Raw genomic sequence first — 18,209 nt, 5'->3', positions numbered from 1 at the left:
TGTGTACTTTCAGTATCCCAAAAGTTCCCAAAGATTTTTAATTTCAGAGAAATTCCAATTTTAAATAATGACGTAATATCCGCGTTATCACTGGTTTCCGCTCGTACTGCCATAGTAACCATGGCGACAACTGCGTTACGTCTAGCGGCACGCTCATGGAGTTGTTTCGTTCAAACATTATGGACCATGGCAAGTAGACTTTGGGACAAAAGGAGAACTAAAACGAGGATCAATATCGGTGTGGTGTTTTGGAGATGCCGAGAGCTCCACGTCCGTGACAAACTTCGACTCGACCGAGACGTCTTGCATGTACTTTATTAGACAGGTGAGCAAATGTACATAAAACTAATCAATGTTATATAGCTCAACATGATGAAATGTTAGAATATGATCAGTATGTTATTCTAATGTTCATCTAGCTTACTGCTAGTCTCATACAGACAAACAAACACATAGAATAACATTATAACTTTCAACACACTCAAATGCAGTTTAGTGTGATAGACCAAGTGAAACAGTGCTGCGTTACCTCACAAGTTTAATTCGCCAAATAAACTGACTTGTTAACCCTTTCCCACCAAGGCAGTGCTGGTGCTGGTTCGGAGCTAGAGCCTAGTTTCAAATCGGTTCTTTGTTTTTCGACACCCAAAGCACCAGCTCTGAACCAGGAAAAGTGGTTCTTAAGTAGCACCAAAAAACATTGCTGGTCTAGAAGTAAGAACCGCTTGCGTCAGGGGCTGGGGGCGGGGTTACCGTGACCAACAAGACGAACAGAAACTTGTGACCGCCATTTTTCAAATAGCAGCTAATCGAGCTAATAGCAGCTTGATTGTAATCTCCGTCTATGCAAGTTACGGCGAGCTGCACGAACACGTTGGATTCGCCGTGTTTGGATGCCGATGTAGGTTCGCAAAGCCATGAGCATCAATAGTAACGCAACGACCTCCATTGTTGATGGAAGGCTCGTTCGAGATGCATCGGAGCGGCACGGACCGACCGGAGCTGCGGGAGTGTTTGGAGAGCATACGACTCCTTGTGCTTTTGGATCGCTTTCGCAGTGCTTTGATGTCATGAGCCGATCGGTCTGCGAGAAGCCGAACCATCTCGAACAAGCCTGGCGTGTTTGTGTTTGGCGCTGCCACGCTAGCGTTGCTGGGCAACATGAGATGTATACAGTGACGTAAGATCTGGCTCTGTGGTGGCTCTCTGGTACCTTGGTAATCCAGAATTCTTGCGAGAGCACAAGTTGAATTTGCTCAGCGAGTTACTCTGGTGTTGAGTAATGATGCTCATTAAATATGCCCCTCGATCTGAGCTGCACCAGTCACATGGGGTTATCTGATATAGGCGGGCCAGAGGCGAGCTAAACAGAAGACGACAGCACTGTGACGTCGAAGTCATTAGTAAACATTGCAAGATGGCTATGGATGAACAGCAGTTGTTTGAAACGGCTTTGGCCGCTACAATGAACGAGTTAGACTTGGCTTTTTATCTAAAACAGGAACAGAAGACGCCGCTCGAGTCGTTCCTTTGCAAGAAGGACGTTTTTGCTGTTTTGCCGACCGGATACGGTAAGAGTCTAATCTACCAGTTAGCTCCGCTGGTAGCTAAGCGTATGGGGTTTATTGTTGTGATTGGTCGTAGTGTTATCCAATTGCGTGCAGTGAGATCTTCAAATGCATGCTTGGTGCCACCCCTCGAGCTGGCCGAGTTTCATTAGTCGACGCCAGACCATTAATCTTTTATATTTAGGTCTGGATTTCCAGGCTACCTCTCTGGCCTTGTGGAAAGGCAAACCGGATCTTAGAGAGCTCGTCAGTCGAACCAACTCCGGACTGGCAATAGCTCTGGCTCTGAACTGGCACCCGGTTCATGCTGGTGGAAAAGGGGTATGTGTGAGTATTAATTCAGCACTTGCGGGTGGATCGGTAGATTGAAATGTCCTTAATCCTTCATGTCCGCGGGACTCGCATGTGGCGCTGATATCTGTCTCTCATTAGCAATCGCGACCTGCTTCATACCACAGTCATGTTAAAAACATCAATGTATTCACTCATCCATAAACATTATTAGATCCTTCGGCATGACGACAAGTTCCATAATTCCGCTTATGTGTCATCAACCTACACCTTTGTCATTGTAAGAGGTTAGCAAGCCTGGTCAGCACCTGGATGGGAGACGACCTGAGAAAACCACGTTGCTGCTGGAAGAGGTGTTAGTGAGGCCAGCAGGGGGTGCTCACCCTTGGTCTATGTGGGACCTAACGCCCCAGTGTAGTGATCGGGACACTATACTGTCAAAGAGCACCATCCTTCCAATGAGACGTTAAACCGAGGTCCTGACTCTCTGTGGTCATTAAAAATCCCAGGATGTCCTTTGAAAAAGAGTAGGGGTGTAACCCCGGCATCCTGGACAAATTTGCCCCTTGGCCTCTGTCCATCATGGCCTCCTAATCATCCCCATGTACTGATTGGCTTCATCACTGTCTTCTGTCCACCATTAAGCTGGTGTGTGTGGTGGGCGTTCTGGCCCAATATGGCTGCCGTCGCATCATCCAGGTGGATGCTGCACATTGGTGGTGGTTGAGGATATTCCCCCTTCCTTGTAAAGCGCTTTGAGGACCCAGAAAAGCACTATATAAATGTAACAAATTATTATTATTATTATTAAAATGTAGATGCCGCTATATAATTCTTTAAAATATGGACACAATTTAAGTTGATTTACAGTGTTTAGAGAAAACAGACAGAAAAAAAGTTTTACAATAAGGTTACCATTTTAAATGTTCCTCTTATTGAATTTTTGTTAGCCTATTTGTTGTTGCATGTGTTGTAGTTCCATTTGTAATATGTTGTAGAGTTCATTAAGATATCTGATATTCAAATTTCATCCAATTTCATGTCAACATGAGATATGTTCTAGTTGTTTTGAACTTTACACATGCATTGAGTGAACTGATGAGTATTACTCATCATAGCCTATCTATGTGCTTTTGGGTCTGTTAAATATGCTGTGGAATATGTTTGTGTGATGAGTTAATAAATCATGTGTTTTTAAGATCCAGGATCATTTTTTGATAAATTAGGGATGGGTCACATTACCTGAAAAGAAATTTGTCTGGAGTGCATGGTCTCAAAATGTTTATTGGTATATACCTTGCAAATAACACATATCAACTGTATTCAAAATGAAATATTAAAGTCGGACCTTAAAGTTAACAAAAGTAATAAAAAGAAAAAAACATCTAGGTACTGTATATCTAAATGACACGTTTAACAAAAAGCGTGCCACCTTACCTGCATGCATTCAATCTACTAAAAGGGGATTTTAACATCGATGCCATAGAAGAATCATTCCCTCAGAAATGTTTACTACTGCCTTCAAAGACAATTAAATAGCAGTCCAATTGTATGTGTAATATAGGCTTGTCAGGCTTGGTACATCAGAGTCTGTAGAAATGGCTTCATGAAAAAGAAGAACTGTCAGCTATTCACTTATGTGAGATGAATATCTGCTATGAGAAGTGGTGTCAAGCATGAACGTCAAGTGGAATTGTACACTAAGAATTAATGAGTCACAAATGAGCCACCAAATGAAGTGAAGATGAATCCATAGCAGTACTTCTTTTAATAAACACAAAACAATGGAGATAATCTACAATGGAGAACACATTGTGCAATGCAAGACAAAGAACTGAACAAACTGAGTGCTATATATAAACAGGCAAACAAAGGGAGCTAAATGAAACACAGGTGAACTTAATTAGTGACTAACAGACTATCATGGTTAACTTGTAGCTCAACATGAGTTCCTAAAAGAGCAGCCAAAAGTGTGATTCTCTCAACCCCAGGTCAGGACTGCACACGGATTAAGCGTTGTAGTGTTTTTGTGACTGCACTATTCAGGCTCCACACGGATTGAGGACAACTTTTCAGCTATACGGTAATGCACCTTTGCTGTTTTAGGCTTGTGTTTTGTTTTTTTCTCCATTCCATTTTCTCCATCAACTGACTTGATTTAGTACAACTAAAAAAAAGTTAGTTTAGGCAAAAGTATAGATCTTGTCTTTTATTTGACCTGTCCTTGTGAAAAAAGTACACTTTAGCATGCTTTAAAAAGAAGTACATATTATTGAAAATAAAGCTATAAAAAATATACTTAAGTGCAAGAATGTAATGTTTTCAAACTAATCTGGTTGTGCTATTTTACCTAATGCAACTTCCATTCTCAAAGCTTTGACCTTTTATCAAAAATATTACATCCTTAAACCAAACGGCATGATTTGACTGAATCCACTCTTCATTGTAGGCTTTAAAGATCAACATGGAGAAAATCATCCTAATATTCCCTCTGATATTGCTGGCGCTGCATATACAAGGAGGAGAGTTCTCCAAATATCCAGCTTGTTTGCCTGAAGCTCCACAGCCGGAAGTCGTGGAGTTCGACAACACAATCTATGCCACTTGTGAAGTAACTCCCAGCCCCAATTTGCCACGTAACCAGCCAAAGATCTTTGGGCAAATCCTCTTCAAGCAGCTCTTCCCCAATGGAGATTTAGAAGTGAAAATCAACCTCCGTGGTTTGCCTGCCACCGATCGTCAAGAGCGTGCCATGCACATCCATCAGTATGGAGACCTCAGTCAAGGCTGCATCACTGTTGGTCCTCATTATAATCCAAACGGCGTTGACCACCCTCATCATCCTGGAGACCTGGGGCCTCATGTATCAATCTTGCGTACGCACAAAAACGTTGCGTACGCCAGCTTTCACGCTTACGGTCGTATGTACTAACAGTGAAATTAACGCGAGAATGTGCGTTCCTCCACGCCAATTTCATGTCTGGCGTACGTACATTTCTCATTGTTTTTGTCCGTTGGCGACTCTTACAGGCAATGAAGTGAAGTTGCAAACATTACACAACGAATTGTTCTACAAGTCTACCGCACCACCACCTGTGGGAAGCATTGCTATTAATTTGCAATTTATAAAATAATTGACATATATTGTCGAGCCTTATGGGAATATTCTATCAATTTTGCAATTAAGTAAGAACATATAAAAGCATGATGCAAATTGATACAACCCTTAGTCTATGGCAATGGCAGCTTTGGTGTAATGTCCACCTTTATATCAGACCATTTCTTTTTAAGGTCATTTAGGGTAGACTGTGTACAGTTGAGACATGTGTACAGTTGAGACACCTTAAATAACTTGCGTTCGCAGCAAGCACAAGTTGTGATTTTTGCTGTGCACGTGCGTATTAGTGTCCTCTTTGATCGTGGGAAATTTGAACAACGGACGCATCTCCGATCCGAAGATATCGGGGAACGTTTTTTTTTCTCTAAGATATGACGTTCACTTCATGCACTCTCCACAATGAATATAGCTTATTATCCTTATGTGACTGTAAAACGTAACTGGTATCACCACAAACGTTATTCTGTATTTCATGGTATTGTGTCATGCAAGGTAATTGCAAAATCTAGAGAAATGTGCGAGGTGGCCAGCGGGGGATAGTTGAGACACATATCTACTGTAGCCCCGATAGAGTTCTATTAGGAAACACATTGTTTAGTTGTTCAGTGTTATGATAACAGTTTAAACGCCGTAATTAGCCAGCATAGGATGCAAATGAAAATAAAATGTGATATTTGTGATATTTAAACTGTGTATTATTAATAAATATTGTTACATATCTTGTTCCTGCTTTATACATTTTAACCAGTGCTAATTTAAATAAAATGAATGAATATAAATGGATGAATAAACAAAAATGTTGCACAATTGTTATTTTCTTTATTTGTCTTTATTTTTTAATTTTTTTTACAATGAATGGTTAGTTACCTTCACATCATTAAAAATGGGGTATCTCAACTGTACCACATGATATTATGGGTACAGTTGAGACAAAGTTGAGACAAAAAGCACCTTATTTTTATGAGCTAATTCTGGAAAATATAAACTAAATATAAACTAATATAAACTAATATAAACTAATTGATAATATCTTAGTCTACAAGGTAATGAAATGTCATGTGGCGTGTCATGTGGAAATTCACTTCTTTTCAGTGTCTATTTTTTGTGTGAAAAATCAAAACGCAAGTGTCTCAACTGTACTCAGTCTACTCTACAGTGCGACTTTCAGAACCCACCACATTGACGGCATCAGCCAAACTCTCCCACTCATATTTTTTCCTTTTGTTATTAATTCCGGAGGACAAAATTCCAAATACATTTTTTTTTTCGTTTCTACCTCCAATTCACTCTCTGTAAAGTTTCGTTTCTTGCCCCCATTTTCTTACTGTTTTATTTTGCCAAAGTGGACTCATTACCATATTTAAATTAATTTAATTAAGGGAGGAGACTGGGTGGGGCGTTGTGCTCGTGCATGTGCGCTCAATTTTACGTTAACTGGGATGTACAAAGAGAATATGCGTGGGATCCTTCGTACGCAGAGATTCAAACATCTGGGTTTTTTTGTGCGTACGCACATTTACAGCTTTGTCCGTACGCAATGTTTTAGTATGAATTCAACGCAAGTCTTTGTACATGAGGCCCCTGGGCAACTTTGCTTCCGAGCGAGGAGTTATAAGGCAGTTCCTGACGCTTCCAGACGCCAAGCTCTTTGGGCCTTATTCCATTCTGGGACGTGCGGTGGTGGTTCATGAGAAGGAGGATGATCTGGGAATGGGTTCAGATGAGGAGAGTAAACTCAGTGGGAATGCTGGAGAGATAATTGCTCTCGGTGTGATTGGTATTACTACTCCAAGTCTGTGGGAGAAGACCGGACCGTTCCCCAAGAAACCATGTGGAGGGAGTCACAGATGAGGGAGTCGGATATGGTGGGAGGGCAGACTCAAATAGGATAATCATGATTTTCCTTGTGTATTCTTTGTATGTGTCCTACATTAAAGTATATTTCATAACCTGAACATTCCCATGTTTTTTTTTCTTGCTCTTTTCAGAGGCTTTTTGGCCATAGCTTCCAATAGTAAATGTACTCTTAAAAATAAATGTAGGGTGAATGCAGGCGAAGTGGGCCGTTTAGTTTGATTTACTGTGCTCAATGGGTTAACCCTTTAAGAGCATGACAATGGCCTTTAATTAAAGATACACTATTTCTTTAAATGATAAAATGGTTTTGGTTGATGCAATATGACACTGGAGGGTGTGGCTACATCTCAAGGGAGGACACCCTTATTGTTGAAGGTAGACATAAGATTTTATTTTCTAAATTATAAGGTTTCTCGCTAAATGTCAACAAATGGGTATATTATTCTGACAGTTTGTTGCTACAGTTAACACGGAATCAAAATGCAAAAAAAAAAGATTTAAAAACGTGTTGGTTTTCTTGTAAGGTGTTTAAAGCTACAATATGTACGATTTTTGTAATAAAATAACCAAAAATCACTTGCAAAGTGTGATATATATATATTTCCTGTAGTTGTGTACTTTCAGTATCCCAAAAGTTCCCAAAGATTTTTAATTTCAGAGAAATTCCAATTTTAAATAATGACGTAATATCCGCGTTATCACTGGTTTCCGCTCGTACTGCCATAGTAACCATGGCGACAACTGCGTTACGTCTAGCGGCACGCTCATGGAGTTGTTTCGTTCAAACATTATGGACCATGGCAAGTAGACTTTGGGACAAAAGGAGAACTAAAACGAGGATCAATATCGGTGTGGTGTTTTGGAGATGCCGAGAGCTCCACGTCCGTGACAAACTTCGACTCGACCGAGACGTCTTGCATGTACTTTATTAGACAGGTGAGCAAATGTACATAAAACTAATCAATGTTATATAGCTCAACATGATGAAATGTTAGAATATGATCAGTATGTTATTCTAATGTTCATCTAGCTTACTGCTAGTCTCATACAGACAAACAAACACATAGAATAACATTATAACTTTCAACACACTCAAATGCAGTTTAGTGTGATAGACCAAGTGAAACAGTGCTGCGTTACCTCACAAGTTTAATTCGCCAAATAAACTGACTTGTTAACCCTTTCCCACCAAGGCAGTGCTGGTGCTGGTTCGGAGCTAGAGCCTAGTTTCAAATCGGTTCTTTGTTTTTCGACACCCAAAGCACCAGCTCTGAACCAGGAAAAGTGGTTCTTAAGTAGCACCAAAAAACATTGCTGGTCTAGAAGTAAGAACCGCTTGCGTCAGGGGCTGGGGGCGGGGTTACCGTGACCAACAAGACGAACAGAAACTTGTGACCGCCATTTTTCAAATAGCAGCTAATCGAGCTAATAGCAGCTTGATTGTAATCTCCGTCTATGCAAGTTACGGCGAGCTGCACGAACACGTTGGATTCGCCGTGTTTGGATGCCGATGTAGGTTCGCAAAGCCATGAGCATCAATAGTAACGCAACGACCTCCATTGTTGATGGAAGGCTCGTTCGAGATGCATCGGAGCGGCACGGACCGACCGGAGCTGCGGGAGTGTTTGGAGAGCATACGACTCCTTGTGCTTTTGGATCGCTTTCGCAGTGCTTTGATGTCATGAGCCGATCGGTCTGCGAGAAGCCGAACCATCTCGAACAAGCCTGGCGTGTTTGTGTTTGGCGCTGCCACGCTAGCGTTGCTGGGCAACATGAGATGTATACAGTGACGTAAGATCTGGCTCTGTGGTGGCTCTCTGGTACCTTGGTAATCCAGAATTCTTGCGAGAGCACAAGTTGAATTTGCTCAGCGAGTTACTCTGGTGTTGAGTAATGATGCTCATTAAATATGCCCCTCGATCTGAGCTGCACCAGTCACATGGGGTTATCTGATATAGGCGGGCCAGAGGCGAGCTAAACAGAAGACGACAGCACTGTGACGTCGAAGTCATTAGTAAACATTGCAAGATGGCTATGGATGAACAGCAGTTGTTTGAAACGGCTTTGGCCGCTACAATGAACGAGTTAGACTTGGCTTTTTATCTAAAACAGGAACAGAAGACGCCGCTCGAGTCGTTCCTTTGCAAGAAGGACGTTTTTGCTGTTTTGCCGACCGGATACGGTAAGAGTCTAATCTACCAGTTAGCTCCGCTGGTAGCTAAGCGTATGGGGTTTATTGTTGTGATTGGTCGTAGTGTTATCCAATTGCGTGCAGTGAGATCTTCAAATGCATGCTTGGTGCCACCCCTCGAGCTGGCCGAGTTTCATTAGTCGACGCCAGACCATTAATCTTTTATATTTAGGTCTGGATTTCCAGGCTACCTCTCTGGCCTTGTGGAAAGGCAAACCGGATCTTAGAGAGCTCGTCAGTCGAACCAACTCCGGACTGGCAATAGCTCTGGCTCTGAACTGGCACCCGGTTCATGCTGGTGGAAAAGGGGTATGTGTGAGTATTAATTCAGCACTTGCGGGTAGATCGGTAGATTGAAATGTCCTTAATCCTTCATGTCCGCGGGACTCGCATGTGGCGCTGATATCTGTCTCTCATTAGCAATCGCGACCTGCTTCATACCACAGTCATGTTAAAAACATCAATGTATTCACTCATCCATAAACATTATTAGATCCTTCGGCATGACGACAAGTTCCATAATTCCGCTTATGTGTCATCAACCTACACCTTTGTCATTGTAAGAGGTTAGCAAGCCTGGTCAGCACCTGGATGGGAGACGACCTGAGAAAACCACGTTGCTGCTGGAAGAGGTGTTAGTGAGGCCAGCAGGGGGTGCTCACCCTTGGTCTATGTGGGACCTAACGCCCCAGTGTAGTGATCGGGACACTATACTGTCAAAGAGCACCATCCTTCCAATGAGACGTTAAACCGAGGTCCTGACTCTCTGTGGTCATTAAAAATCCCAGGATGTCCTTTGAAAAAGAGTAGGGGTGTAACCCCGGCATCCTGGACAAATTTGCCCCTTGGCCTCTGTCCATCATGGCCTCCTAATCATCCCCATGTACTGATTGGCTTCATCACTGTCTTCTGTCCACCATTAAGCTGGTGTGTGTGGTGGGCGTTCTGGCCCAATATGGCTGCCGTCGCATCATCCAGGTGGATGCTGCACATTGGTGGTGGTTGAGGATATTCCCCCTTCCTTGTAAAGCGCTTTGAGGACCCAGAAAAGCACTATATAAATGTAACAAATTATTATTATTATTATTAAAATGTAGATGCCGCTATATAATTCTTTAAAATATGGACACAATTTAAGTTGATTTACAGTGTTTAGAGAAAACAGACAGAAAAAAAGTTTTACAATAAGGTTACCATTTTAAATGTTCCTCTTATTGAATTTTTGTTAGCCTATTTGTTGTTGCATGTGTTGTAGTTCCATTTGTAATATGTTGTAGAGTTCATTAAGATATCTGATATTCAAATTTCATCCAATTTCATGTCAACATGAGATATGTTCTAGTTGTTTTGAACTTTACACATGCATTGAGTGAACTGATGAGTATTACTCATCATAGCCTATCTATGTGCTTTTGGGTCTGTTAAATATGCTGTGGAATATGTTTGTGTGATGAGTTAATAAATCATGTGTTTTTAAGATCCAGGATCATTTTTTGATAAATTAGGGATGGGTCACATTACCTGAAAAGAAATTTGTCTGGAGTGCATGGTCTCAAAATGTTTATTGGTATATACCTTGCAAATAACACATATCAACTGTATTCAAAATGAAATATTAAAGTCGGACCTTAAAGTTAACAAAAGTAATAAAAAGAAAAAAACATCTAGGTACTGTATATCTAAATGACACGTTTAACAAAAAGCGTCCCACCTTACCTGCATGCATTCAATCTACTAAAAGGGGATTTTAACATCGATGCCATAGAAGAATCATTCCCTCAGAAATGTTTACTTCTGCCTTCAAAGACAATTAAATAGCAGTCCAATTGTATGTGTAATATAGGCTTGTCAGGCTTGGTACATCAGAGTCTGTAGAAATGGCTTCATGAAAAAGAAGAACTGTCAGCTATTCACTTATGTGAGATGAATATCTGCTATGAGAAGTGGTGTCAAGCATGAACGTCAAGTGGAATTGTACACTAAGAATTAATGAGTCACAAATGAGCCACCAAATGAAGTGAAGATGAATCCATAGCAGTACTTCTTTTAATAAACACAAAACAATGGAGATAATCTACAATGGAGAACACATTGTGCAATGCAAGACAAAGAACTGAACAAACTGAGTGCTATATATAAACAGGCAAACAAAGGGAGCTAAATGAAACACAGGTGAACTTAATTAGTGACTAACAGACTATCATGGTTAACTTGTAGCTCAACATGAGTTCCTAAAAGAGCAGCCAAAAGTGTGATTCTCTCAACCCCAGGTCAGGACTGCACACGGATTAAGCGTTGTAGTGTTTTTGTGACTGCACTATTCAGGCTCCACACGGATTGAGGACAACTTTTCAGCTATACGGTAATGCACCTTTGCTGTTTTAGGCTTGTGTTTTGTTTTTTTCTCCATTCCATTTTCTCCATCAACTGACTTGATTTAGTACAACTAAAAAAAAGTTAGTTTAGGCAAAAGTATAGATCTTGTCTTTTATTTGACCTGTCCTTGTGAAAAAAGTACACTTTAGCATGCTTTAAAAAGAAGTACATATTATTGAAAATAAAGCTATAAAAAATATACTTAAGTGCAAGAATGTAATGTTTTCAAACTAATCTGGTTGTGCTATTTTACCTAATGCAACTTCCATTCTCAAAGCTTTGACCTTTTATCAAAAATATTACATCCTTAAACCAAACGGCATGATTTGACTGAATCCACTCTTCATTGTAGGCTTTAAAGATCAACATGGAGAAAATCATCCTAATATTCCCTCTGATATTGCTGGCGCTGCATATACAAGGAGGAGAGTTCTCCAAATATCCAGCTTGTTTGCCTGAAGCTCCACAGCCGGAAGTCGTGGAGTTCGACAACACAATCTATGCCACTTGTGAAGTAACTCCCAGCCCCAATTTGCCACGTAACCAGCCAAAGATCTTTGGGCAAATCCTCTTCAAGCAGCTCTTCCCCAATGGAGATTTAGAAGTGAAAATCAACCTCCGTGGTTTGCCTGCCACCGATCGTCAAGAGCGTGCCATGCACATCCATCAGTATGGAGACCTCAGTCAAGGCTGCATCACTGTTGGTCCTCATTATAATCCAAACGGCGTTGACCACCCTCATCATCCTGGAGACCTGGGCAACTTTGCTTCCGAGCGAGGAGTTATAAGGCAGTTCCTGACGCTTCCAGACGCCAAGCTCTTTGGGCCTTATTCCATTCTGGGACGTGCGGTGGTGGTTCATGAGAAGGAGGATGATCTGGGAATGGGTTCAGATGAGGAGAGTAAACTCAGTGGGAATGCTGGAGAGATAATTGCTCTCGGTGTGATTGGTATTACTACTCCAAGTCTGTGGGAGAAGACCGGACCGTTCCCCAAGAAACCATGTGGAGGGAGTCACAGATGAGGGAGTCGGATATGGTGGGAGGGCAGACTCAAATAGGATAATCATGATTTTCCTTGTGTATTCTTTGTATGTGTCCTACATTAAAGTATATTTCATAACCTGAACATTCCCATGTTTTTTTTTCTTGCTCTTTTCAGAGGCTTTTTGGCCATAGCTTCCAATAGTAAATGTACTCTTAAAAATAAATGTAGGGTGAATGCAGGCGAAGTGGGCCGTTTAGTTTGATTTACTGTGCTCAATGGGTTAACCCTTTAAGAGCATGACAATGGCCTTTAATTAAAGATACACTATTTCTTTAAATGATAAAATGGTTTTGGTTGATGCAATATGACACTGGAGGGTGTGGCTACATCTCAAGGGAGGACACCCTTATTGTTGAAGGTAGACATAAGATTTTATTTTCTAAATTATAAGGTTTCTCGCTAAATGTCAACAAATGGGTATATTATTCTGACAGTTTGTTGCTACAGTTAACACGGAATCAAAATGCAAAAAAAAAAGATTTAAAAACGTGTTGGTTTTCTTGTAAGGTGTTTAAAGCTACAATATGTACGATTTTTGTAATAAAATAACCAAAAATCACTTGCAAAGTGTGATATATATATATTTCCTGTAGTTGTGTACTTTCAGTATCCCAAAAGTTCCCAAAGATTTTTAATTTCAGAGAAATTCCAATTTTAAATAATGACGTAATATCCGCGTTATCACTGGTTTCCGCTCGTACTGCCATAGTAACCATGGCGACAACTGCGTTACGTCTAGCGGCACGCTCATGGAGTTGTTTCGTTCAAACATTATGGACCATGGCAAGTAGACTTTGGGACAAAAGGAGAACTAAAACGAGGATCAATATCGGTGTGGTGTTTTGGAGATGCCGAGAGCTCCACGTCCGTGACAAACTTCGACTCGACCGAGACGTCTTGCATGTACTTTATTAGACAGGTGAGCAAATGTACATAAAACTAATCAATGTTATATAGCTCAACATGATGAAATGTTAGAATATGATCAGTATGTTATTCTAATGTTCATCTAGCTTACTGCTAGTCTCATACAGACAAACAAACACATAGAATAACATTATAACTTTCAACACACTCAAATGCAGTTTAGTGTGATAGACCAAGTGAAACAGTGCTGCGTTACCTCACAAGTTTAATTCGCCAAATAAACTGACTTGTTAACCCTTTCCCACCAAGGCAGTGCTGGTGCTGGTTCGGAGCTAGAGCCTAGTTTCAAATCGGTTCTTTGTTTTTCGACACCCAAAGCACCAGCTCTGAACCAGGAAAAGTGGTTCTTAAGTAGCACCAAAAAACATTGCTGGTCTAGAAGTAAGAACCGCTTGCGTCAGGGGCTGGGGGCGGGGTTACCGTGACCAACAAGACGAACAGAAACTTGTGACCGCCATTTTTCAAATAGCAGCTAATCGAGCTAATAGCAGCTTGATTGTAATCTCCGTCTATGCAAGTTACGGCGAGCTGCACGAACACGTTGGATTCGCCGTGTTTGGATGCCGATGTAGGTTCGCAAAGCCATGAGCATCAATAGTAACGCAACGACCTCCATTGTTGGTGGAAGGCTCGTTCGAGATGCATCGGAGCGGCACGGACCGACCGGAGCTGCGGGAGTGTTTGGAGAGCATACGACTCCTTGTGCTTTTGGATCGCTTTCGCAGTGCTTTGATGTCATGAGCCGATCGGTCTGCGAGAAGCCGAACCATCTCGAACAAGCCTGGCGTGTTTGTGTTTGGCGCTGCCACGCTAGCGTTGCTGGGCAACATGAGATGTATACAGTGACGTAAGATCTGGCTCTGTGGTGGCTCTCTGGTACCTTGGTAATCCAGAATTCTTGCGAGAGCACAAGTTGAATTTGCTCAGCGAGTTACTCTGGTGTTGAGTAATGATGCTCATTAAATATGCCCCTCGATCTGAGCTGCACCAGTCACATGGGGTTATCTGATATAGGCGGGCCAGAGGCGAGCTAAACAGAAGACGACAGCACTGTGACGTCGAAGTCATTAGTAAACATTGCAAGATGGCTATGGATGAACAGCAGTTGTTTGAAACGGCTTTGGCCGCTACAATGAACGAGTTAGACTTGGCTTTTTATCTAAAACAGGAACAGAAGACGCCGCTCGAGTCGTTCCTTTGCAAGAAGGACGTTTTTGCTGTTTTGCCGACCGGATACGGTAAGAGTCTAATCTACCAGTTAGCTCCGCTGGTAGCTAAGCGTATGGGGTTTATTGTTGTGATTGGTCGTAGTGTTATCCAATTGCGTGCAGTGAGATCTTCAAATGCATGCTTGGTGCCACCCCTCGAGCTGGCCGAGTTTCATTAGTCGACGCCAGACCATTAATCTTTTATATTTAGGTCTGGATTTCCAGGCTACCTCTCTGGCCTTGTGGAAAGGCAAACCGGATCTTAGAGAGCTCGTCAGTCGAACCAACTCCGGACTGGCAATAGCTCTGGCTCTGAACTGGCACCCGGTTCATGCTGGTGGAAAAGGGGTATGTGTGAGTATTAATTCAGCACTTGCGGGTAGATCGGTAGATTGAAATGTCCTTAATCCTTCATGTCCGCGGGACTCGCATGTGGCGCTGATATCTGTCTCTCATTAGCAATCGCGACCTGCTTCATACCACAGTCATGTTAAAAACATCAATGTATTCACTCATCCATAAACATTATTAGATCCTTCGGCATGACGACAAGTTCCATAATTCCGCTTATGTGTCATCAACCTACACCTTTGTCATTGTAAGAGGTTAGCAAGCCTGGTCAGCACCTGGATGGGAGACGACCTGAGAAAACCACGTTGCTGCTGGAAGAGGTGTTAGTGAGGCCAGCAGGGGGTGCTCACCCTTGGTCTATGTGGGACCTAACGCCCCAGTGTAGTGATCGGGACACTATACTGTCAAAGAGCACCATCCTTCCAATGAGACGTTAAACCGAGGTCCTGACTCTCTGTGGTCATTAAAAATCCCAGGATGTCCTTTGAAAAAGAGTAGGGGTGTAACCCCGGCATCCTGGACAAATTTGCCCCTTGGCCTCTGTCCATCATGGCCTCCTAATCATCCCCATGTACTGATTGGCTTCATCACTGTCTTCTGTCCACCATTAAGCTGGTGTGTGTGGTGGGCGTTCTGGCCCAATATGGCTGCCGTCGCATCATCCAGGTGGATGCTGCACATTGGTGGTGGTTGAGGATATTCCCCCTTCCTTGTAAAGCGCTTTGAGGACCCAGAAAAGCACTATATAAATGTAACAAATTATTATTATTATTATTAAAATGTAGATGCCGCTATATAATTCTTTAAAATATGGACACAATTTAAGTTGATTTACAGTGTTTAGAGAAAACAGACAGAAAAAAAGTTTTACAATAAGGTTACCATTTTAAATGTTCCTCTTATTGAATTTTTGTTAGCCTATTTGTTGTTGCATGTGTTGTAGTTCCATTTGTAATATGTTGTAGAGTTCATTAAGATATCTGATATTCAAATTTCATCCAATTTCATGTCAACATGAGATATGTTCTAGTTGTTTTGAACTTTACACATGCATTGAGTGAACTGATGAGTATTACTCATCATAGCCTATCTATGTGCTTTTGGGTCTGTTAAATATGCTGTGGAATATGTTTGTGTGATGAGTTAATAAATCATGTGTTTTTAAGATCCAGGATCATTTTTTGATAAATTAGGGATGGGTCACATTACCTGAAAAGAAATTTGTCTGGAGTGCATGGTCTCAAAATGTTTATTGGTATATACCTTGCAAATAACACATATCAACTGTATTCAAAATGAAATATTAAAGTCGGACCTTAAAGTTAACAAAAGTAATAAAAAGAAAAAAACATCTAGGTACTGTATATCTAAATGACACGTTTAACAAAAAGCGTCCCACCTTACCTGCATGCATTCAATCTACTAAAAGGGGATTTTAACATCGATGCCATAGAAGAATCATTCCCTCAGAAATGTTTACTTCTGCCTTCAAAGACAATTAAATAGCAGTCCAATTGTATGTGTAATATAGGCTTGTCAGGCTTGGTACATCAGAGTCTGTAGAAATGGCTTCATGAAAAAGAAGAACTGTCAGCTATTCACTTATGTGAGATGAATATCTGCTATGAGAAGTGGTGTCAAGCATGAACGTCAAGTGGAATTGTACACTAAGAATTAATGAGTCACAAATGAGCCACCAAATGAAGTGAAGATGAATCCATAGCAGTACTTCTTTTAATAAACACAAAACAATGGAGATAATCTACAATGGAGAACACATTGTGCAATGCAAGACAAAGAACTGAACAAACTGAGTGCTATATATAAACAGGCAAACAAAGGGAGCTAAATGAAACACAGGTGAACTTAATTAGTGACTAACAGACTATCATGGTTAACTTGTAGCTCAACATGAGTTCCTAAAAGAGCAGCCAAAAGTGTGATTCTCTCAACCCCAGGTCAGGACTGCACACGGATTAAGCGTTGTAGTGTTTTTGTGACTGCACTATTCAGGCTCCACACGGATTGAGGACAACTTTTCAGCTATACGGTAATGCACCTTTGCTGTTTTAGGCTTGTGTTTTGTTTTTTTCTCCATTCCATTTTCTCCATCAACTGACTTGATTTAGTACAACTAAAAAAAAAGTTAGTTTAGGCAAAAGTATAGATCTTGTCTTTTATTTGACCTGTCCTTGTGAAAAAAGTACACTTTAGCATGCTTTAAAAAGAAGTACATATTATTGAAAATAAAGCTATAAAAAATATACTTAAGTGCAAGAATGTAATGTTTTCAAACTAATCTGGTTGTGCTATTTTACCTAATGCAACTTCCATTCTCAAAGCTTTGACCTTTTATCAAAAATATTACATCCTTAAACCAAACGGCATGATTTGACTGAATCCACTCTTCATTGTAGGCTTTAAAGATCAACATGGAGAAAATCATCCTAATATTCCCTCTGATATTGCTGGCGCTGCATATACAAGGAGGAGAGTTCTCCAAATATCCAGCTTGTTTGCCTGAAGCTCCACAGCCGGAAGTCGTGGAGTTCGACAACACAATCTATGCCACTTGTGAAGTAACTCCCAGCCCCAATTTGCCACGTAACCAGCCAAAGATCTTTGGGCAAATCCTCTTCAAGCAGCTCTTCCCCAATGGAGATTTAGAAGTGAAAATCAACCTCCGTGGTTTGCCTGCCACCGATCGTCAAGAGCGTGCCATGCACATCCATCAGTATGGAGACCTCAGTCAAGGCTGCATCACTGTTGGTCCTCATTATAATCCAAACGGCGTTGACCACCCTCATCATCCTGGAGACCTGGGCAACTTTGCTTCCGAGCGAGGAGTTATAAGGCAGTTCCTGACGCTTCCAGACGCCAAGCTCTTTGGGCCTTATTCCATTCTGGGACGTGCGGTGGTGGTTCATGAGAAGGAGGATGATCTGGGAATGGGTTCAGATGAGGAGAGTAAACTCAGTGGGAATGCTGGAGAGATAATTGCTCTCGGTGTGATTGGTATTACTACTCCAAGTCTGTGGGAGAAGACCGGACCGTTCCCCAAGAAACCATGTGGAGGGAGTCACAGATGAGGGAGTCGGATATGGTGGGAGGGCAGACTCAAATAGGATAATCATGATTTTCCTTGTGTATTCTTTGTATGTGTCCTACATTAAAGTATATTTCATAACCTGAACATTCCCATGTTTTTTTTTCTTGCTCTTTTCAGAGGCTTTTTGGCCATAGCTTCCAATAGTAAATGCACTCTTAAAAATAAA

The 18,209-nt window shown here is 41.4% G+C and overlaps 2 protein-coding genes across 2 annotated transcripts; both read left to right on the top strand.

Annotated features, from left to right (window-relative positions):
- Window positions 1–11,768: 11,768 nt before the first annotated feature.
- Window positions 11,769–12,425, top strand: LOC309484590 (extracellular superoxide dismutase [Cu-Zn]-like; the record flags this gene model as incomplete). Its single annotated transcript, XM_082150914.1, has 1 exon — window positions 11,769–12,425. One exon carries the CDS (start codon window positions 11,769–11,771, stop codon window positions 12,423–12,425), a length of 657 nt encoding a protein of 218 aa, XP_082007040.1.
- Window positions 12,426–17,366: 4,941 nt separating this feature from the next.
- On the top strand, window positions 17,367–18,023 carry LOC309484589 (extracellular superoxide dismutase [Cu-Zn]-like; the record flags this gene model as incomplete). The annotated part of the gene is made up of 1 exon (XM_082150913.1): window positions 17,367–18,023. One exon carries the CDS (start codon window positions 17,367–17,369, stop codon window positions 18,021–18,023), a length of 657 nt encoding a protein of 218 aa, XP_082007039.1.
- Between the last annotated feature and the right edge of the window lie 186 nt (window positions 18,024–18,209).

The sequence above is a fragment of the Leuciscus leuciscus genome (assembly GCF_965113295.1).
Source record: "Leuciscus leuciscus genome assembly, chromosome: 20".
Lineage (NCBI taxonomy): Eukaryota > Metazoa > Chordata > Actinopteri > Cypriniformes > Leuciscidae > Leuciscus > Leuciscus leuciscus.
Note: the sequence above shows the minus strand (reverse complement) of the source record. Positions and strands in the feature narration are given on the sequence as shown.